Source organism: Oncorhynchus nerka, linkage group LG18 (assembly GCF_034236695.1).
Source record: "Oncorhynchus nerka isolate Pitt River linkage group LG18, Oner_Uvic_2.0, whole genome shotgun sequence".
Lineage (NCBI taxonomy): Eukaryota > Metazoa > Chordata > Actinopteri > Salmoniformes > Salmonidae > Oncorhynchus > Oncorhynchus nerka.
The window spans coordinates 23574820-23598350 of NC_088413.1; the positions used below are offsets into that span (position 1 = coordinate 23574820).

Below are 23531 nucleotides of genomic sequence, written 5' to 3' on the forward strand. Positions count from 1 at the left end.
GGCTGTACAGTAATACACAGAGGGGTTGGACCACTGTATGTTTGCATATGGGAGGAGCGCACGCTCAAAGACAGAGTTCATTTCAGCCATGTAAACATTAGGAGTTTGATCGCTGAAAGAACAAGGCGCACAACTGGAGAGGATCCCAAGCAAGACAGGTAGGTTGATAAACGATATGCTCTATATAAAATGAATTATAACCAAATGCACGTATGCTAGGCTACTAAATATCCTAGAGTGAATTGCATCATATGGAATGAATATTACAACGTGTGAAGATAATTATTGTGATCTAGGTTGGTATCGCCAATTTATGTTATGTTGCCAGTAGGTCACGTCATTGTAGTTCGACAACAAAATACGTTTTTCTTTCATTCACTGTGTAGCCTATAGTCATGGACAGTTCCAAATAGCCTAGTTTCCAAATTAAAACATGATCTTTCCCTATATTAAATTAGCAAGCAAAGATGCCTGAGTGGTGAAAGAATACTAGCCTAATACTGTGCACGAAATGAGGATGTCATGTGGAGATACTTTATTAGGGCCAAGAGAACAGGTTCGTTATCATTCATTGGCAGCATGACGTGGAACAGGAAATACTGTAGACAAGGCACACTTCTACAGGTGATATGTTCTTTTTGAACGTCTAAACTATGCTAACTATACAGTATTTGAATAGAATACGTTTAATGTACAAGCCAACGACATAGGCTACAGTAGATGTTCAAATGTTTCTTAGTCTAATTACATTACATTAATCCAATACCGGCCCATTTCCAATTGCAGCAGGTCTCTGAAAGTCTGGAAATGGCCTTCCATTGAGTTACAAGAGACAGAACAGCTCACGGAACCCTTAACATTATAATGACTATTTCCATGGTGGAACCCTCACCTCACCCTGGTGCCCCTTTTAGAACATGGTGGTAAGTGAAGGTGGTGTGTCCTACTAACTAACCAGGGCTGCTCCTGAAAAGTACATGTTAAATGTGGAGACCTGCTGCTCAGCACACAGACACACCCCCGCCGCAGCGCCCTGTAATCCTGGAACCCAGGCAGTCTCCATACCCTGAAATTATCCACCAGGCACCCACCCATGTGTGGCTAAGCCACCAGGGTGTAACAGAGTGGTTTCAGCCGACCGGAGACCTGCCCATGTTGGTCTTCTAAGGGGGAAGGATAAAGTTACTGCTATGTGCTGCCGGTGAATTATTTTTCCATGTAAAAGAGTAGGAACATGCACATGTTATTTGGTCCTATGTCTTGATGGAAGACAGGCTTGAACTTTACAATGCTAATCAAATCAAACTTTATGTCACATGCGCCGAATACAGTGTAGACCTTACCATGAAATGCTTCCTTACAAGCCCTTAACCGACAGTGCAGTTGAAGAGTTAAGAAAATATTTACCAAATAGACTAAAGTAAATAATATATTTTTTAAAGTAACACAATAAGAATAACAATAACGAGGCTATATACAGGTGGTACCAGTTAGTTGAGGTAATTTGTACATGTAGGTAGGGGTGAAGTAACTACGCATAGATAATAAACAACAAGTTGCAGCAATGTACAAAAGGGAGGAGGGGGGGGTCAATGAAAATAGTCTGGTGGCCATTTTATTAAATGTTCAGCAGTCTTATGGCTTGGGGGTAGAAGCTGTTGAGGAGCCTTTTGGTCCTAAACTTGATGCTCCGGTACCGCTTGCCGTACAGTAACAGAGAAAACAGTCTATAACTTGGGTGACTGTAGTCTGACAATTTTATGGGCTTTCCTCTGACAACGCCAAGTATATAGGTCCTGGACAGTAGGAAGCTTGGCCCCAGTGATATACTGGGCTTTATGCATTACCCTCTGTAGCGCCTTACGTTCAGATAACGAGCAGTTGCCATACCAGGCGGTGATGCAACCGGTCAGGATGCTTTCGATGGTGCAGCTGTAGAACTTTTTGAGTATCTGGGGACACATGCCAAATCTTTTCTGTCTCCTGAGGGCAAAAAGGTTTTGTTATGCTCTCTTCACAACTGTCTTGGTATGTTTGGACCATGATAGTTCGTTGGTGATGTGGACACCAAGGAACTTGAAACTCTCGACCTGCTCCACTACTGCCCCGTCAATATTAATGGGGGCCTGTTCCGCCCGCCTTTTCCTGTAGTCCACGATCAGCTCCTTTGTTTTGCTCACATTGAGGGAGAGGTTGTTGTCCTGGCACCACACTACCAGTTCTCTGTAGTCCTCCCTATAGGCCGTCTCATCATTGTCGGTGATCAGGCCTACCACTGTTGTGTCGTCAGCAAACTTAATGGTGTTGGAGTCATGTTTGGCCATGCAGTCACGGGTGAACAGGGAGTACAGAAGGGGACTAAGTACACACCCCTAAGGGGCCTCAGTCAGGAAGTCCAGGATCCAGTTGCAGAGGGAGGTGTTTAGTCTCAGAGTCCTTAGCTTAGTGATGAACTTCGTGGGCACTATGGTGTTGAACACTGAGCTGTAGTCAATGAACTGCATTTTCACATAGGTGTTTCTTTTGTCCAGGTGGGAAAGGGCAGTGTGGAGTGCAATTGAGATTGCGCCATCTGTGGATCTGTTGGTGCGGTATGCGAATTGGAGTGGGTCTAGGGTGTCCGGGAGGATGCTGTTGATGTGAGCCATGACCAGCCTTTCAAAGCACTTCATGGCTACGGACATCAGTTCTATGGGTCGGTAATAATTTAGGCAGGTTACCTTCTCTTCCTTGGGCACAGGGACTATGGTGGTCTGCATGAAACATGTAGGTATTACAGACTCAGTCAGGGAGAGGTTGAAAATGTCAGTGAAGACACTTGAACAGTTGGTCTGCGCATGCTTTGAGTACACACACTGGTAATCCGTCTGGCCAGTGGCTTTGTGAATGTTGACATGTTTAAAGGTTTTTTCACATCGGCTACTGAGAGCGTTATCACACAGTCATCCAGAACAGCTGGTGCTCTCGTGCATGCTACTGTGTTGCTTGCCTCGAAGCGAGCATAAAAAGCATTTAGCTCATCTGGTAGGCTCGCATCTGGGTTTCCCTTTGTTGTCTGTAATAGTTTTCAAGCCCTGCCACATCTGATGAGCGCCAGGGCCAGTGTAGTAGGATTCAATCTTAATTCTGAATTGACGCTTTGCTTGTTTGATGGTTCGTCTGAGAGCATAGCAGGATATTCTTGCGTACAGTCACTGTGGGAACAACGTTATCAATGGACGTATTGATGAAGCCGATGACTGAGGTGGGGAACTCCTCAATGCCATTGGATGAATCCTGGAACATATTCCAGTCTGTGATATCAAAACAGTCCTGTAGTGTATGTGTGGAGTAAAGGTGGTCTAGGATTTTTTTCCCTCTGGTTGCACATGTGACATGCTGGTAAAAATTTGGTAAACGGATTTAAATTGGCCGACCTTCCAATGCTGTTGCCCCTATTGTTGAGTGAGAAGGAGAGGTATCGGAGAAAGAGAGCGATCACTGCAATAAGAAGAAGACTCAATGATTATGAGCTCAAATCTAAGAAATTTGAAGAAGGCAAAGTAAATGTGGAAATTTGGGTTGTTTCTAAAAAGGTCTTATTAACAGACAACGATATGTCAATATTCCTCTGTTAGGCAGTACCTCATATTGATTACTGTGCATTTATCTATTCACTGACTGAACTTTATTTAAATCAACCGCATTGATTGGACAGTGGGAAAGGACACACTGATTCCTGACCTGCCATCATTCATTCCATTATTGTGTGCTGTGCCATAAAGCCTTCACAGTGTATGTAAACCACTGTCTAAAAATGCATAATTAACTGCTCTCACATAAACATACATCCATATTTTCGAAGCTGCATTTAGCATCATAGTCCACTTAGAGCTCCCCATAAAATGTCTCCTCAAATATGATGATGATTGCTTTCCAAACATTTCTAAACTAAACTGCAAAGCTCTTGAATAGTGTATGTTTCTTTCTCTGTGGGAGCTGTGTGTTTGTGTGTGTGTGTGTGTTTAACTGTGTGTGTTTAACTATCCTCAAGTGGAGACATTTTGCCACTCCCCACAAGGAAAAATGCTATTTTAGGTGGTTAGGGTTACAATTTGGGTTAGAATTAAGGTTAGTGTTAGGGGTTACGTTGAGGGTTAGGTATAGTTTTAGGGTTAAGGTTAGGGGTTAGGGAAAATAGTATTCTGGATGGGACTCTTCACTATGATGAGCTCTGATCTCCACAGGGCCGAGTCACTTCTGGTACTGACTCTGCTTTATTTTTAACCCTCCCTTTGATGGTGAATCTGACTAAATAATTGGACAGCTGTCATGTAACATGTCATTATGTGGGACCCAAAATGGTGGCCGCAGTTTCACGACTCCTCTAGAGTAAAATACAGCTTTCATGGCAACTGGGGCGGCTCCTCTAGAAATAGCTAGTATAGCTAACATGAGGAGAGTGGAGTGCCATCCATTACTCAGTCTGTGAGCATGTGGGGTAGGTTTGGCTGCCAGTTTTCCCATCACCACCCATCCCTGTAGACTCAGAGAGAGAACTGGGTGCAGCAGTAGGGACTGCTGGAAAACAGGCTTTGCTGTGCACCCATCTGGGAGGGCCAGTGGAAAACTAGCCTGGTGGAGAAGCTATCTGTTGACCTGCAGGTCAGTACACAGTACAGTCATGCTGAGGACACCATTGGAAAGAAATATTTTCAATCTCATCTGAAAAATATTAGTTACAGTAAATATGAATATAAATAAATTATAGACTTATATCCACACCTTTACTTACTCATAGAAGCCCTGTAGCATATTTTAGCCCTTATGATGCTCTCTGCACTGTCTGTAACCTTGAGAGAGCATTGAGGGACCTGCCATTGATTGATAGCCTTGAGTGAAGCATCAAAACATTGAGTATTGGCCTCAGCGCTACAGAAGGAGAGGAGACAGAAGGCTTCTTGACAAGGACATGTTGCCTTTGATGTGGTTACTTGTCTATATCATTTACTGATATAGGATTCCTAATAGAGCTTTGTTCAGAGAGCAACAGTCAGGACCGTAGTTATTGGTTTACAGCCATCCTCTCAGCTTGTTACATAAGAGAAAGCGAAACATCTGTGAGTCAGGAAGGTGGTGTTCTATCCGAAACTTGCTGATTGTGGTGACCCGTGGAATGTTGTCCCACTCCTCGTCAATGGCTGTGCGAAGTTGCTGGATATTGGCAGGAACTGGAACACGTTGTCGTACACACCAAACATGATCAATGGGTGACATGTCTGGTGAGTAGACAGGCCATGGAAGAACAGGGACATTTTCAGCTTCCAGGAATTGTGTACAGATCCTTGCGACATGGGGCCATGCGTTATCATGCTGAAACAAGAGGTGATGGCGGTGGATGAATGGCACGACAATTGGCCTCAGGATCTCGTCACGGTATCTCTGTGCGTTCAAATTGCCATCTATAAAACGCAATTGTGTTCATTGTCTGTAGCTTATGCTTGTCCATACCTTAACCCCACCGCCACCATGGCGCACTCTGTTCACAATGTTGACATCAGCAAACCGCTCGCCTATACGACGCCATACACATGTCTGTGGTTGTGAGGCCGGTTGGACATACAATGCCATTTTAGAGAATTTGGCAGGAGGTGGCGACTTATGATAGAGAAATGAACATTATCTGACAACAGCTCTGGTAGACATTCTTGCAGTCAGCATGCCAATTGCGCACTCCCTCAAACCTTGATACATGGGTTGTGTGACAAAACTGCACATTTTACAGTGACATTGTATTGTCCCCAGCACAAGGTGCACCTGTGTAATGTTTAATATCAGGTGGCTGGATTATCTTGGCAAAAAGAAATGCTCACTAAGAATAGGGTTGAAATACACATTTGTGGAACATTTTTGAGAGGAATAAGCTTTTTGTGCGCATTGAACATTTCTGAGATCTCGGGGCGGCAGGTAACTTAGTGGTTAGAGCGTTGGACTAGTAACCGAAAGGTTGCAAGATTGAATCCCTGAGCTGATAAGGTAAAAATCTGTTGTTCCGCACCTGAACAGGCAGTTAACCCACTCACTGTTCCTAGGCTGTCATTGAAAATAAGAATTTGTTCTTAACTGACTTGAATAGTTAAATAAAGGTTAAAAAAATGAATTCAGCACAACACGTTGCATTTCTATATTTTTGTTCAGTATAAGATGCATTTTGGAAGCCGGAGATGCACTCGCACCTTTCAAAAGGCGGCAGAAGCTTGTGAAGTGCAGGAGAATAGAAAAGGGCCATTCCTGAAGTCCTCTCACATCATGAACTGAAAAGAGGTAGAGAGCTTGAACAGGCAGAGATTATCCCCATTTAAAGTACATTTTACTGGCATCCTTTTTGGTTCATGTCTCCTGTATTGGAATAGTGGAATACTATACCATGCTGTGTTGCGTTCTCTTCCTTTTTACTCTACCACTCCGTGTTGTGTCGTGCATAAGAACAGCCCTTAGCTGTGGTATATTGCTCATGTACCACTTCCCCTCGGGCCTTATTACTTAATCATTTTCTCTTTCAGTGTTGCTGTTGGGGCGATTTCCCCCGGTGAATGAAACCATGTTTTGTACTGTCGGGTCAATCTGCCTAAGGCAACGTTACGACTCCACCGTACAGTTCTTTAAACAGTACACTAGAAGGCTCAGTTGGAACACCGGGATGCAGCCTATTTCGGGTCAGGTGCAAAGTACTCTACTTTGCTATTCAAATTCCGTGAGTAGCCCTCTCTTCTGAGGGACCTGTTCATATCAGTTTGGAAATTGTATCTAGGGTGGGTAGATAGGCAGCATGTGGACTGTGTTGGCCTAACCATTTGGTATTTTATTAGGATCCCCATTAGCCGGTGCAAAAGTAGTAGCAACACATGAAACATGACATAATACAGAACATTTAATAGACAAGGACAGAACTACTACATCAATTTGAAAACCTTACATAAAATTGTGCAGTGCTTCCACCTAGTGGGTAAAATACCTCTAAGGTCCACCTACGGAAATATAACATGCCTCTACAGTATATGAAACAACACAATCTATTCCTTTTAACTTGAGAATAAACACAAACACAAGGTAAAGTTCTGAATGATTATTCCTCCATTTCCTGTATCTCCTAACGTCCATGCAAGGTGGACGACACAAGCCATGTGACATGGTGTTCAGTGAGCAGCTTCTACACTGTAACTACTTGAGGCAGTCTTGCAGAACATATAGTCTATACATGTGAAGTCTGCATTTAAATTCAGTTTCAACACGGTCTGTGAAGTCTGCATTTAAATTCAGTTTCAACATGGTCTGTGAAGCCTGCATTTAAATTCAGTTTCAACATGGTCTGTGAAGTCTGCATTTAAATTCAGTTTCAACATGGTCTGTGAAGTCTGCATTTAAATTCAGTTTCAACATGGTCTGTGAAGTCTGCATATCAATTCAGTTTCAACATGGTCTGTGAAGTCTGCATATCAATTCAGTTTCAACATGGTCTGTGAAGTCTGCATATCAATTCAGTTTCAACATGGTCTGTGAAGTCTGCATATCAATTCAGTTTCAACATGGTCTGTGAAGTCTGCATATCAATTCAGTTTCAATAAACAACTAAACTTGGAAACATGTATTTAACCAACCATTATTATCACCCTCTTTGAGTCACTAAATCAATTCCAGATATATACACACTAGTTACTAAGGACCTGGCACCAGGGTTTAACACCTCAGACCTCACGGATGCTTTAAATGGGGGTCCCCTTCAACCCAAAAGAAAAGTAAAAGGGCTCAGTCCCAAATAAACTCATGTTCCTGTGTCCAAGAATCTGTGCTTTATTCTGGCGCGCGAATGGAAACCACTAGTCAACGGACCTGTGGCTTTAGGTAAGTAATGGTCCTTTGTTTTGGCTAGTTTGTCCACCTCTGGAAAGTTGACAGTAAACTGTCTGTTACTCCCACATCAAATGAACAATTCTTTATTTTTGTAGCTACAGTTGTTCACTTTTTGAGAGTTTAAGCATGTGGTTGCAATAACATTTTCTCTAATAATTAAAGACAACAGAGAAAAATTCACTTTGAATTTCAGAAGGCGACCCCTTGCTCTGTGTGTGTGTGTGTGTGTGCACCTGGAGGAATGTGACGCAGGAGAGGTGTGTCTGTCAATAGGTTTCAGTCAGTCTCAGGTTACACACACACACACACACACTTTGCTCTTTGGCCGTGTGAATCTCGCAGGTACACTGGAGCCTCCCTATACTAAGGCTGTCATCTGTATCTGTGATAGAAGATACCAACTCCGTGGTCTCAGTCATCCATCCACCCCCTGGCTGAGGATTTCATTTGTAGTAGGCCTTGGAGTCAGAGGTTATACTTAGCTTAGGACTCTTCAATCAAGCCAGATGCCCTCACTTTGAGAGCTGGATAAGCAATGGGCTGGGCTCTCTTTTCTTAGGTCAAAGAAACCTCAAAGTACAGTGCAGTCGGTGTAATGTGTCTATGCATTGTGTGTGTTTGAACGTGTGTGTGTGTCTTTTACCTGGATTGTCAGCTGGTACAATGGGATTGTGTGTTCTTGTGCATCGGGACAAAGCCCCCCTGATTGGTGTCCTCCCTTTATGAGAGAGAGTCCATAGGTTCTAAGTCATTCCCACAGACACCCCTCTCTCTCTCTCTCTACCCATCTATGTCTACCTCCCTCTGTCTCTCCTTCTCTCTCTTTGTTTACTTCCTCCTCTCTACCTATTATCTCTCTCTACCTCTCCACTCTGGCTCTTTTTTCCCTCTTCCTCTCTAATTCTTCCTCTCGCTCTACCTATTTCTCTCTCTCTCTCAAGTCTCAGACCTAGCCTACAGTACAGTGACAGTCTGTCCAGCCAGCACACTTCATACAGCAACTACATACAGATGTACTACATGCATCTCCCAACCAATCGCCATTTCCTGTATCTCCTAACATCCATGCAAGGTGGACGACACAAGCCATGTGACATGGTGTACAGTGAGCAGCTTCTACACTGTAACTACTTGAGGCAGTCTTGCAGAACACATAGTCTATACATGTGAAGCCTGCATTTGGAACCGCTCCTGACAGCTGAGGATATAGAGAGGAGGCTGGGTATATAATCTCAGGCAGGGGAGGAGCTATAAATGGTTTGATCAGCGTTCCAGATCCTCCTTGACAGAAGAACAAACTTGCAGTCAAATAAAAGCCCTAGGCCTGGGTTCAAATACTATTTGAAATCTTTCAAATACTTTTGAGTGTTTGCTCTAGTCTGCCTGGAATGCCAGGTGGGTGGGGTTTGTAGTTTTTGGACTATTCTATTGGTCCATTAAGCCATGCAAGCTCAATTAACCACAAATAAAGCAATAGTGTTTCAAATAGTATTTGAACTCAGGTCTGAGAAGTAGGCTGTCTGGTGCAATTGTCAGAGTCACCAAAATAAGAGCCTTCAAAGAGTAAATGAGCCAGTGCTTCTGGGAAATATCCAACTACAAAAGGTTAAAATAAACACTCACGTCAACACCCTAGAGTAGCCTGCAGTTGTAAACACCACAAAGAGCATTTTGATAAAAGGATGATTTAAGCTGATACAGCCAGGAATGACTAGTACAGTAAACTCTATCTCCTTCATTTGCTAATCCTACATATAAAGAGTAGTGGAATCACAGTAAACATCTTGAAGTTTCCACCACCTCCCTGCTCATCATCATTCTAATCCTAAATATAAAGAGCAGTGGAATCACAGTAAACATCTTGAAGTTTCCACCACCTCCCTGCTCATCATCATTCTAATCCTAAATATAAAGAGCAGTGGAATCACAGTAAACATCTTGAAGTTTCCACCACCTCCCTGCTCATCATCATTCTAATCCTACATATAAAGAGCAGTGGAATCACAGTAAACATCTTGAAGTTTCCACCACCTCCCTGCTCATCATCATTCTAATCCTACATATAAAGAGCAGTGGAATCACAGTAAACATCTTGAAGTTTCCACCACCTCCCTGCTCATCATCATTCTAATCCTACATATAAAGAGCAGTGGAATCACAGTAAACATCTTGAAGTTTCCACCACCTCCCTGCTCATCATCATCCTAATCCGAAATCATTATTATGGAGCTATGGCTTTTCATGTACTAATGTTCTATTGCATTAAAGCAAACCAGCAGCCTTGCTTAGGCTACATTCTGAAAAATTTTGGGGAAGTGATTCCTATTTTGGTTCTGGCATCATCCCTGGACTACCTATTTAGAGAAACGACAATTCGTTTTTTTTGCCTGGAAGGTTGGCAGGTTTTTTGGGGAGAAAATGTGGTATTTTAAAGCCAAACTATTTAAATCACAGGACAGGAGCTGATAGTTGAAGAGTTGGCAATGAAAGGGACATACAGATATAGGATTTACTAGTTTGATATTTTATTTTATTTAATCTTTATTTAACCAGGTTATCTAGTTGAGAACAAGTTCTCATTTACAACTGAGACCTGGCCAAGATAAAGCAAAGCAGTGCGACAAAACAACAACACAGAGTCACATGGAATAAACAAGCGTACAGTCAATAACACAATAGAAAAAAAAGAAAGTCTATATACAGTGTGTGCAAATGGCATGAGGATTGTATGGCAATAAATAGGCCAAGGAAGCAAAGTAATTACAATTTAGCAGATTAACACTGGAGTGATAGATGAGCAGATGATGGTGTGTAAGTAGTGATACTGGTGTGCAAAAGAGCAGCAAAGTAAATAAAAACAATATGGGGATGAGGTAGGTAGATTGGGTGGGCTATTTACAGATGGACTATGTACAGCTGCAGCGATCGGTTAGCTGCTCAGATAGCTGATGTTTAAAGTTAGTGAGGGAAATGTAAGTCTCCAGCTTCGTCCCAGTCACTGACAGCAGAGAACTGGAAGGAAAGGTGGCCGAAAGAGGTGTTGGCTTTGGGGATGACCAGTGAGATATACCTGCTGGAGCGTGTGCTACGGGTGGGTGTTGTTATCGTGACCAGTGAGCTGAGATAAGGCAGAACTTTACCTAGCATAGACTTGTAGATGACCTGGAGCCAGTGGGTCTGGGGATGAATATGTAGCGAGGGCCAGCCGACTAGAGCATACAGGTCGCAGTGGTGGGTGGTATAAGGCGCTTTGGTAACAAAACGGATGGCACTGTGATAGACTGCATCCAGAGTAGAGTATTGGAAGCTATTTTGTAGATGACATCGCCAAAGTCGAGGATTGGTAGGATAGTCAGTTCTATTAGTGTAAGTTTCGCAGAGTGAATGAAGGCTTTGTTGCGAATTTGAAAGATTTTGGATTGGAGATGTTTGATATGAGTCTGGAAGGAGAGTTTACAGTCTACCTAGGTATTTGTAGTTGTCCACGTGTTCTAGGTCAGAACCGTCCAGAGTAGAGATGCTAGTCAGGCGGGTGGATGCGGGCAGCGAACGGTTGAAAGCATGTATTTGGTTTTGCCAGAGTTTAAGAGCAGTTGGAGGCCACGGAAGGAGTGTTGTATGGCATTGAAGCTCGTTTGGAGGTTGGTTAACACAGTGTCCAAAGAAGGGCCAGATGTATACAGAATGGTGTTGTCTGCGTAAGAGGTGGATCAGGGAATCACCAGCAGCAAGAACGAGGTCGTTGATATATACAGAGAAAAGAGTCGGCCCGAGAATTGAACCCTGTGGTACCCCTATAGAGACTGCCAGAGGTTCGGACAACAGGCCCTCCGATTTTACACACGTAACTCTAACTGCAAAGTAGTTGGTGAACCAGGCGAGGTAGTCATTTGAGAAACCAAGGCTATTGAGTCTGCCAATACGAATACGGTGATTGACAAAGTTAAAAGCCTTGGCCAGGTCGATGAAGACAGCTGCACAGTACTGTCTTTTATCGATGGCGGTTATGATATCGTTTAGTACCTTGAGCGTGGCTGAGGTGCACCCGTGACCGGCTCGGAAACCGGATTGCACAGCGGAGAAGGTACGGTGGGATTCGAAATGGTCAGTGATCTGTTTATTAACTTGGCTTTCAAAGACTTTAAAGGGCAGGGCAGGATGGATATAAGTCTGTAACAGTTTGGGTCTAGAGTGTCACCCCCTTTGAAGAGGGGGATGACCGCAGCAGCTTTCCAATCTTTAGGGATCTCGGAAGAAATGAGAGGTTGAACAGACTGGTAATAGGGGTTGCAACAATGGCGGTGGATAATTTTAGAAAGAGAGGGTCCAGACTGTTGTTGGCCGGGGTTGGAGTAGCCAGGAGGAAAGCATGGCCAGCCGTAGAGATATGCTTATTGAAACTTTCGATTATCATGGATTTATCGGTGGTGACCGTGTCACCTAGCCTCAGTGCAGTGGGCAGCTGGGAGGAGGTGCTCTTATTCTCCATGGACTTTATAGTGTCCCAAAACTGGAGTTAGAGCTACAGGATGCACATTTCTGTTTGAAGAAGCTGGCCTTAGCTTTCCTGACTGACTGCGTGTATTGGTTCCTGACTTCCCTGAACAGTTGCATATCGTGGGGACTATTCGATGCTGTGGCAGTCCGACACAGGATGTTTTTGTGCTGGTCAAGGGCAGGCAGGTCTGGAGTGAACCAAGGGCTATATCTGTTCTTAGTTCTACATTTTTTGAAAGGGGCATGCTTATTTAAGATGGTGAGGAAATTACTTTTAATATATAGCAGGATATAGCAGGAAGATAATCCTGCAGCAACAGGAAATTTGAATTATTATGTGGATTATATTTAATGGAAATGTTTGTAGGTTTTGATAAAAAAATTGATGGGCAGAATCAAGTCAAACTTCAAATTGGAAATTACAAATTTCAGAAGCCATTTTAAACCTCAAATATACTGCACATTTGAAATGTCCTCCTGCAACAGATCAGATTAAGATCCTACATATGTAGCCTACTAGCATTTCGTAATGATGACTTCCTTGACATCTGGTATTATTAATTAGTATCTCAGTTTACAACTGTCCTTTTGCTAATGGAATGGTGGTGGATATTAGTGTACTGTACTTGTTGTTAACTGAAGAATGAGAAGAGGTTGTCATGAGTTTCCAACAGACATGTCTGTCTCCAGCCAAATTGAAGACAATGAGGGAACATTAGCCAATAATTACCCACAGATAGGCATTCCATCCTTCCATTACGGCTCAAGTCTCTCCAGAGTCTTCTTTCTCCTGCAGGAAACAAGCACACAGTAAACACCTTTTGAACCAAAATGAAACTGAAATCCTAACCTCTTGTTCTTCTTCAGGGGGAAGACATCTTTGCCTCAGTCAAACCAAATACAGTAGGCCCAACAACAAGGACTAATTCCTATTTATCCAGGCCCCTCAGAGGCACTAGCTGACTTTGGGTGAACCAGAGAGCTCTTCATTGGTGTGTGGACAGTAGACAGTGTTGGACCATGGCGCTCGTGGACCCGACTGCATCCCATCTGGACCCGGGCATGGATGGTGAGAGCGGGGTCCTCGCCAGTGTCTTTGGGGTCCTCCCTAACGCCAACTGCCCCAAACACGGGCAAAACACTCCGGAGGACACGAAACGATGCCTACGCAAGGTCATCGGGCACCACAGGGACTACGTCAAGATCTCGCTGCCCGACGCCAAGGGCAACCGGCTGCCCACGGAGTGGTGGAAGACGGCCATCGCGTTCTTCTACGCCATCTTCAACCTGGTCCTGACCACCGTGGTCATCACGGTCGTCCACGAGAGGGTCCCGGAGAAGGAGAACAGCCCGCCACTGCCCGATAAGTTCTTTGACTACATCGACCGGGTGAAGTGGGCGTTCACAGTCACCGAGATCAACGGCATGCTCCTGGTGGGAATCTGGATTATACAGTGGCTTTTCCTCAGATACAAGTAAGAGAACGGTTATCTTGGGATATCTGTGTCACAGGCTATCCCCATGTATGTGAAATTCTAACCAGACTATACAACATTCAGGTTTAACAGTATAAGACAGTGATTGTAGGCTATATGAAGTGCTACGATATGCTGAACATGACATTTTCATTATTATTATGTCACAGGAGGTTAGTGGCACGTTAATTGGGGAGGAATTAATTGGGGAGGTAGAATGGTATCAAATACATCGAACACATGGTTGGATGCCATTCCATTGGCTCCGTTCCAGCCATTATTATGAGCCGTCCTCCCCTCAGCAGCCTCCAATGTTCTATGTCCAAGAGAAATGTTCCACAGCCCTTTTAACAGTGGCCTGTTTGATGACATCATTTATTTTCCCTTTGTGTGTTTGTTTCCAGGTCGATTGCAGGTCGGAGGTTCTTCTTCCTGATTGGCACCCTCTACCTGTACCGCTGCGTCACCATGTACATCACAACCCTTCCTGTACCCGGCAATCACTTCACCTGTGCCCCCAAGGTGTGTGTGTGTGTGTGTGTGTGTGTGTCAGCTGTGGCATGTGAACCACGTCCTGCCGTGATCTCATCCTGGCTCCCTCCAGAACTCATATTGATCTGCCTGCCATGCTCAATAGCTGCTCATAAAAAAGCCATTTTGGATTCGAACACAAACATTATCGCATCCGGTCTTGAGTTCGATTGGAAATATATGCCCCAGGGAATCAAGGTTTTCTGGGTATTGTGGTACACTGATCTGATGGGAGAAAGATGACGACACTGGCGAGTTTAAATGCAATTTCATTGGATAGGTACAATTCTATCCATTAACACAGGCTCATATTAACACTTCCAAACATTTACAAGTGAAGTCGGAAGTTTACATACACCTTAGCCAAATACATTTAAACTCAGTTTTTCACAATTCCTAACATTTAATCCTGGTAAGAATTCCCTATTTTAGGTCAGTTAGGATCACCACCACCCACTGGGAATGTGAAATGTCAGAATAATAGTAGAGAGAATTATTTCATTCAGCTTTTATTTCTTTCATCACATTCCCAGTGGGTCAGAAGTTTACATACACTCAATTAGTATTTGATAGCATTGCCTTTGTTTAATTGTTTAACTTGGGTAAAACATTTCGGGTAGCCTTCCACAAGCTTCCTACAATAAGTTGGGTGAATTTTGACCCATTCCTCCTGACAGAGCTGGTGTAACTGAGTCAGGTTTGTCAGCCTCCTTGCTCGCACATGCTTTTTCAGTTCTGCCCACACATTTTCTATAGGATTGAGGTCAGGGATTTGTGATGGGCACTCCAATACCTTGACTTTGTTGTCCTTAAGCCATTTTGCCACAACTTAGGGAGTATGCTCGGGGTCATTGTCCATTTGGAAGACCCATTTGCAACCAAGCTTTAACATCCTGACTGATGTCTTGAGATGTTGCTTCAATATATCCACATAATCTTCCTCCCTCATGATACAATCTATTCTTTGAAGTGCACCAGTCCCTCCTGCAGCAAAGCACCCCCACAACATGATGCTGCCACCCCCATGCTTCACATTGGGTTGGTGTTCTTCAACTTGCAAGTCTCCCCTTTTACCTCCAAACATAACGATGGTCAATATGGCCAAACAGTTCTATTTTTGTTTCATCAGACCAGAGGACATTTCTCCATAAAGTACGATCTTCGTCCCCATGTGCAGTTGCAAACTGTAGTCTGGCTTTTTATGGCGGTTTGGAGCAGTGGCTTCTTCCTTGCTGAGCGGCCTTTCAGGTTATGTCAATATAGAACTCGTTTTACTGTGGATATAGATACTTTTGTACTGGTTTCCTCCAGCATCTTCACAAGGTCCTTTGCTGTTGTTCTGGGATTGATTTGCACTTTTCGCACAAGTATGTTCATCTTTAGGAGACAGAACGTGTCTCCTTCCTGAGCGGTATGACGGCTGCTTGGTCCCATGGTGTTTAAACGTCCGTACTATTTGTACAGATGGACATGGTACCTTCAGGCGTTTGGAAATTTCTCCCAAGGATGAACCAGACTTGTGGTCTACAATTATTTTTCTGAGGTCTTGGCTAATTTCTTTTGACTTTCCCATGATGTCAAGCAAAGAGGCACTGAGTTTGAAGGTAGGCCTTGAAATACATCCACAGGTACACCTCCAATTGACTCAAATGATCAGAAGCTTCTAAAGCCATGACATAGTTTTCTGGAATTTCCCAAGCTATTTAAAGGTAGATGTCCTAATTGTTTTAATAACAAACCTAAGTGTATGTAATCTTCCGACTTCAACTGTACGTAATTTAGCAGATGGACTTGTCCAGAGCGATTTACGGTAGCGAGTCCATACTTTTAATATTTTGTTTGTACTGGTCCCCCATAACCCTGGCATTGCAAGTGCCATGCTCTACCAACTGAGCCACACGGGAACATCGTTTGTGTTGCAGTGATGTTACAATGACGTTTTGTATAATGTTCTTTATTCCTCTAACTGAAGCTGCTTGTATTGTCTGTCAAGCTAATCTCTCTCTCCTACCTCTTTCTCTCTCAACCCCCCTCTTTCCCTCTCTCTCCTATCTCTTTCTCTCTCAACCCCCCTTTCCCTCTCTCTCTCCTACCTCTTTCTCTCTCAACCGCCCCCCCCCCTCTCTTTCTCTCTCCTATCTCTTTCTCTCTCACCCCCCTTCTCTCTCTCTCCCTCCTATCTCTCTCTCAGCTGTATGGAGACTCTCACGCTAAGATGCAGCGTGTGCTGACGTTGATCTCCGGCGGCGGTCTGTCCATCACCGGCTCCCACCTCATGTGTGGTGACTTCCTCTACAGCGGACACACCGTCATGCTTACCCTCACCTACCTGTTTATTAAAGAGTGTGAGTGCTGGATAAAATATCACACACACACACACATCTAAATACTGTTCATTATTAATAACTAACAAGTATATCATATTCTCATCTAGGTTAGATTATCTGTTAGGTCAAACAAGGTCCCATAGCTACGGCATCCTGGATTATGTAGTAATGTTACCAGGCAGATATACATTTGATTGATGGAGGGACATTTTCCAGGTGTGGCCTGATCCTCTATTACAGTGTTTCCCAAACCCTGCCCCCTCTCCCCCTCTTCAATAACCAACTCATCATCAAGCTTAGATCATTTGAACCAGCTGTGTAGTGCTAGGGCAAAAAACTAAACGGTCCCCCAAGCAGGGCCCAGGACTGAGTTTGGGAAACCCTGCACTATTACACGTGTCAAACTAATTCTAAGGGGCTGTCTGTGGGTTTTCACTTCTCTCTTGTCACTAATTAGTAAGGAACTCCCCCCTCACCTGGTTGTCTGGGTCTTAATTGGAAGAAGGACCTCCATGGAATGAGTTTGACAGCCCTGATCTATTATCTTCCCTCCTGTGTGGGACTTGTTCAAGAGGATGCAACGTCTGACCTTACTGACCCCATACACATTTACATTTACATTTAAGTCATTTAGCAGACGCTCTTATCCAGAGCGACTTACAAATTGGTGCGTTCACCTTAAGACATCCAGTGGAACAGCCACTTTACAATAGTGCATCTAAATCTTTTAAGGGGGGGGGGGGTGAGAAGGATTACTTTATCCTATCCTAGGTATTCCTGAAAGAGGTGGGGTTTCAGGTGTCTCCGGAAGGTGGTGATTGACTCCGCTGTCCTGGCGTCGTGAGGGAGTTTGTTCCACCATTACACAACCCCGTGTGTGTCTGTCTGTCCCCCTCCCCCCCCCTCTCCTCCAGACTCATATGTGTATATGGCCATCCACTTAACATTGACCAGGTTAATGAAATGAAAGAACCTCCTGTGTGTGTTTTTGTCTCGTCCAGACTCCCCGCGGACGTTCTGGTGGTACCACCTGATGTGCTGGCTGCTGGCTGCTGTGGGAGTGGTGTGTATTCTGGTGGCCCACGAACACTACAGTGTGGATGTGGTGGTGGCCTACTTCATCACCTCACGCCTCTTCTGGTGGTACCACACCATGGCCAACGTCCAGGTGACATGCTGACACTGTAGAATCTAGAATGATGCTGATACTAGATATAGTAATGGGGTGGCAGGTAGCCTAGGTGTTAAGAGGGGTAGGCCAGTAACTGAAAGTTTGCTGGTTGGAATACCCAACGTGAAAACCTGTCTGTGTCCTTAAACAAGTCATTTAACCCTAATTTGCTCCAGTGGCTCCGTACTACTATGGCTGACCTGCAAAACAACACATTTCACTGCACCTATCTGGTGTATGTCACAATGAAACATCTTAAAAATAAATGACACATTCTCTTCTGGTCATCCAGGTGAGATATTGATCAGTCGGCTGCTGAGGGGAGGACGGCTCATAATAATGGCTGGAACGGAACAAATGGAATCCCCTATTCTAGATCACCTATCCACCTATTCCACTCCAGCCATTACCACGAGCCCCCCCCCCCCCCCCCAGTGGAGGCTGCTGAGGGGAGGACGGCTCATAATAATGGCTGGAACAGAACAAATGGAATCCCCTATTCTAGATCACCTATCCACCTATTCCACTCCAGCCATTACCACGAGCCTGTCCTCCCCAATTAAGGTGCCACCAACCTCCTGTGATGTAGATAGAGTCATCGTTTCTCTTCTGGTGGTACCACACCATGGCCAACGTCCAGGTGACATGATACTGTCATGTAGTAGAAGCAGATAGATAATACAGCAGATGATCAAGTAGATTCTTGATGATACTGCAGATGGACTGATACTATCCAGCAGAAACGGCTTACCAGGCTTCAGAACCTTCAAACTCAACTCTGGACCTTGAAACCAGCTCCACTGCAATTTTTTCATTGTTCCCCAAAAATCAGGGACTGATTTAGACCTGGGACACCGGGTGTGTGCAATTCATTATCAGGTGGAACAGAAATCCTGCAGGCTCTGGATCTCCTCGGGTCAGAGTTGAATACTGCTGCTTTAGAATCTTCTTTACAAGATGAATTGAATTACACCCACCAGTGAGAATGAGACAAAGTAGAAAAAGTGTCCCTTTTTGACAAGCAGCTTGTTCAGTCTCTACTGCTTTCTCTGTAGACCTCTTGGTGGATGAGCAAGAAAACACTGACAACACAGCAGTTTAAAAGGCCCAGTGCTGTCAAAAACTTGATTTACCTGTGTTTTATGTATATTGTGACACCGAGGTTGGCATAATATGTGAAATTATGATAATGCCATTGTAATGTAAGAGCTGTTTGAAAAGGCAGGCTGAAATTTCAGGCAATTTTAGTGGGATGTAGTTTTTGCCTGCCTGGTGAAATCACCAGGTGATAAGTTAATAGACCAATAAGAAATGGTTCCAAACCAAAAGTCCCCACAATAATAGTAAACAAACAATCATTTGACCAACTGGGGACATGATGTTAGTCCCCACGAGGTCAAATGCTATTTCTAGGGGGGTTTAGGGTTAAGGTTGGAATTAGTGTTAGGGTTAGAATTACGTTAAGGGTTTGGGTAAGAGTACGGGTTAGGGAAAATAGGATTTTTAATGGGACTGAATTGTGTGTCCCACAAGGTTAGCTGTACGTGTGTGCACGTGCAATGCCAGAAGCACTCACACACACTTCTGAACCACCTACCACAGTGTTTACACGACTGAGTACACCCTCATCCTCATCCATTAGGCCTGGCTAGGTTCATGATAGATGGCTCTACCCACCCTGTGAGATTTACCTCAAAAGACGACCGCTTTCTGCATGTTTACATAATGATTAACCTAATGTTAACGTAATGTTAACGTAATGACCTTCATGTTTCAGGGAAATGTTGTGTAAACCTCCCATAGTTCTGTGAATTACAAGTGTGAACGTTTGTTTGATAGCAGTGTCATCACAAGGTGTAGGTTATAGAAGTGCTATAATGTGTTGACATGGTGTTACTCCCCCTGCTGGTCAAAACTAAGACTGACATCATAAATGGGCCTGACATTTACTTGTTTTATTTTTTATTTTTTTAACCTTTATTTAAGTAGGCAAGTCAGTTAAGAACAAATTCTTATTTTCAATGACAGCCTAGGAACAGTGGGTTAACTGCCTGTTCAGGGGCAGAATGACAGATTTGTACCTTGTCAGCTCGGGGATTTGAACTTGCAACCTTCCCGGTTACTAGTCCAACGCTCTAACCACTAGGCTACTCTGCCGCCACTAGGCTATTACAGCTCCTTCCCTTGTAGTTGTGTCAATTGCCTGACTGTTAACAATTTCATTGATTATTGAATTGCACAAAATGAGATGTTCTACATATCCATATTACTACTATTGATAAATGTTTATGCCAAAGTCTACAATTGTTTTTGGCTGGTGTCACGGTGCTGACTTTTGCCCGTCGTCTGCAGCAAAAGCCTCTACCCCGTCCTCTGGTTAGACCCTTCTATGTATTCGTAATGGCCCTTCGCGTGAGTTGGGTTTGTTCCTTTGTTCACGTTGTCACTCCCTTATTTCCCGGTCTAGTATGGGGCCTTGGATAGATGAGTTCTTTATTACTTTATGTTTATAGATTCTTCCTATACTCCCTTACCTTGTGTCTTCCTCTTTTATATATCAATACCTAATAACTTGTTTTCTGTTAGTTATTATGCTGGTCAGCTAGTAGTCACTGGGAAACTAGTATTGTTATATGTATTGACTTTTCCAACGATATATTATTGTCTACACAATGAAATATTCTTTAGTGCAATTTAACCTATAACCAGGGTCACTTTCTGTTCAGTGAGAGTGTCAAAGGTGTTTGCTCTCCAGATCGTTAATCTGGCCTAGTTGTCAAAGTTTCAAGCTTTTATTAAGTCACTCTGTTTTTTGTCTTATACACGTTATTACAATTCAATGGTTCTACAGTCCTAATACATCAATAATGCTCAATCAATCCTTAATGCGCTATACTATGCCAGATAATATTGCAAATGTAAATCGCTTAACACACTTCTTATAACTCTTAAACAAAGCAAACACCCATATATTTACCTTGAAGCTCTATTCCCTTGGTCCTTCCCCAAACTGCTCTTTATAAGAGTAGTAATATTTTGGCCTCCGCTGTTTATAATACTATAATTTTCTTATTTAGTCCGAATTTCCTATGGTTCCACTTTTTACTGCCTACTGTTTAGATATTGATTCCCTTTTATCGACTCTTGGCTACTACGAGGCTTTACTTATTTCTGGGCTTTTTCAATCTTGCCAAACTGCAATTGTCACTGACACACTAAAGATGGAACTTGTTGCTCCCAAGAGTTCTCTACGCCTCGCGCTGTTGAGGGGTGAAGTTCTCTCTTTCACAACCTTGTTCTCTTATTCTTTTTATGTGGTGTGAGCTTCCAGTGTACAACACAATTCTTAAGATATACCAGTCAATAGTTTGCTCGTGCCTTGATGTCAAAGTAGTCAATACAAACAGAGTATAGTAAAGGTAATTTTACCTGGTCTGATGATTCTCTATGATGTCCAAATCATATGGGTTGAGGATCATGCCTAGGCACTGATCTCTCCTCATTTTATACCTCTTTTAGACACTCAGTTAGATTACACTCCCGAACATCTTCCCCCTATCTTAGCACAGTGTGTCATTACATTATGTCCTTGCCACTTTTCTTTGCCGCGTGCTCAAGATTATGTAGCACTTAGTCCAATGTTAGTTCCTTCAGCACTGATGCCCATAAGTATTCTTCCGTTGGGGCGTTGGTTTGGTAGGTCTGTTCATACCACTCCTCCTCAGTCTTCCTGTAGGTTGGTTCTTGTTTAATGCTCAGTACTTGTAGTTCCCGTGCATTTGGCACCCTCTGCTGGTTGCATGCTGTTGTGGCAGTTTCTTATTTTATTTCCCAGTCAATAGTTGGTCTTAGAGCCCATAAATGTGGCTCTGGATCTGGACCGGTCATTGAGGGAGGGGTCTGATCTTTTTTGCCTTTTGCCACACTGGGTAGTAGCCTAGCGGTTAATAGGTTAGACCAGTAACTGAAAGGTGTTGCTGGTTCCATTCCCCTAGCTGACTAGGTGAAATCTGTAGATGTGCCCTTTGTGCACGGCACTTAACCCTAATTGCTCCTGTAAGTTACTCTTAATAAGAGCATCTGCTAAAAGACAAAAACAAATAAAAAGAGGACTATTTATTCTTCAGTAAGGCTCTTGTCTTTGTTTGTTGTGCTAATGCTCCCGAGTGGTGCAGCGGTCTAAGGCACTCTATCTCAGTGCAAGAGGTGTCACTACAGTCCCTGGTTCGATTCCAGGCTGTATCACATCCGGCCGTGATTTGGAGTCCCATAGGACGGCGCCCAATTGGCCCAACGTTGGCCGGGGTAGGCTGTCATTGTAAATAAGAATTTGTTCTTAACTGACCACCAGTCATCCTCTGCACCTCCATGATGGTGGCCTCCGTGAACGGCAGGCTGCCTTTATCAGTGAGAGACGGGACCCTGTCTGGGCCCACCACTGCATCGATCTCCGCCTGCACCCTCTCTGTGGTGTGAACGGGTACAAATTACATGGAAAACCTTATTACAAAGCAACGAGCGTTGGGAAACAGGACACTGGATATGTTACACATAGCATTATGATTGGGCACTGTACTACATCATGCTTCAACAAGGAGTTCTCTTAAGGTTCCATTGAACTGGTCCTCCACACCCCTCTTTCTGATGTAGTACCTTAGATATCTGGATACACGACCATGTAGAGCATCATCCACAGCACTGTGTTGGTGGTGGTATCAGTACCAGCGATTTGAAGTCTCCTATGATGTAATGCTCACGTTTAAGTTGTCTTTTGTTTTTGTTGACAGGCCCTGCGGTGCTCGCCCAACAACTACCTCACCAACACCTGGTGGAACCCCGTGTTCAACTTCTTTGAGAGGAACGTGCAGACCCAGGTGCCCTGCTCCTTCTGCTGGCCAATCACCTGGCCCCCTGCCTGCCTTAAGAACTCCTGTAAGAAGTACAGTGCAGTGCAGAGCCTGCGGGAGGAGTAGGGACTCCAGTTCAGGGTCGTGTTCACCAGGCTTTCACCGCCAGTGTTGCTTTGAACACCCCAACCTATTTTGTATTCATGCAGTATTTATGCTCTATTATGTGATTTAAAGTATTATGTGAAGGATAGTTGAAGTTTGTGAGGAAATGGTCATATAGGGAAAGTATGTGAGAAGAATAACATAGTCCACATTGGGTCCTTGTGTACTTCACCACTACAATGTATGTTATTTATGAGGTCCGTTTATTTGAAAATGTTCTTTATTCTTGTGAATGTTACTGTAACAAACTCAACTGAAGTCAACATGTTGCGATGTCATGCAGCGCTTTGCCACTGGCTTGCAGCTTTACTCAAAACTCCAACATAAAAATAGAATTTTATAGAGCTATACATTATTACGTTTACATCAATTAGATTTAATGAATATTAAGTACTTTAAAAATATATAATTTCCAAAATGTGCCTTTAAATAGAAATGCATGCAATTTTAAATTGCAAACTTTAAGATGTTTGTTTTCAATGTTTTATATTGTGTATTCATTTAATTTGCATTCAATGTGCATTTAGTTTTTAGTCTCATATGAATGTGTGTCCTAATGTACCATAATTTATACCTTCATAATAAAAAAAGAACACGTTGACTTCAGTTTTGTCCAATCAAAGTGCAG

At 43.5% G+C, this 23531-nt stretch overlaps 1 protein-coding gene across 1 annotated transcript; it reads left to right on the plus strand.

Annotated features, from left to right (window-relative positions):
• Positions 1–36: 36 nt before the first annotated feature.
• sgms2a (sphingomyelin synthase 2a) lies at positions 37–23509 on the plus strand. Its single transcript, XM_065003793.1, has 6 exons — positions 37–158; positions 13255–13862; positions 14267–14384; positions 16585–16738; positions 17722–17888; positions 22679–23509. Exons 2-6 carry the CDS (start codon positions 13408–13410, stop codon positions 22862–22864), a joined length of 1080 nt encoding a protein of 359 aa, XP_064859865.1. The 5' UTR covers positions 37–158; positions 13255–13407; the 3' UTR covers positions 22865–23509.
• Positions 23510–23531: the final 22 nt, after the last annotated feature.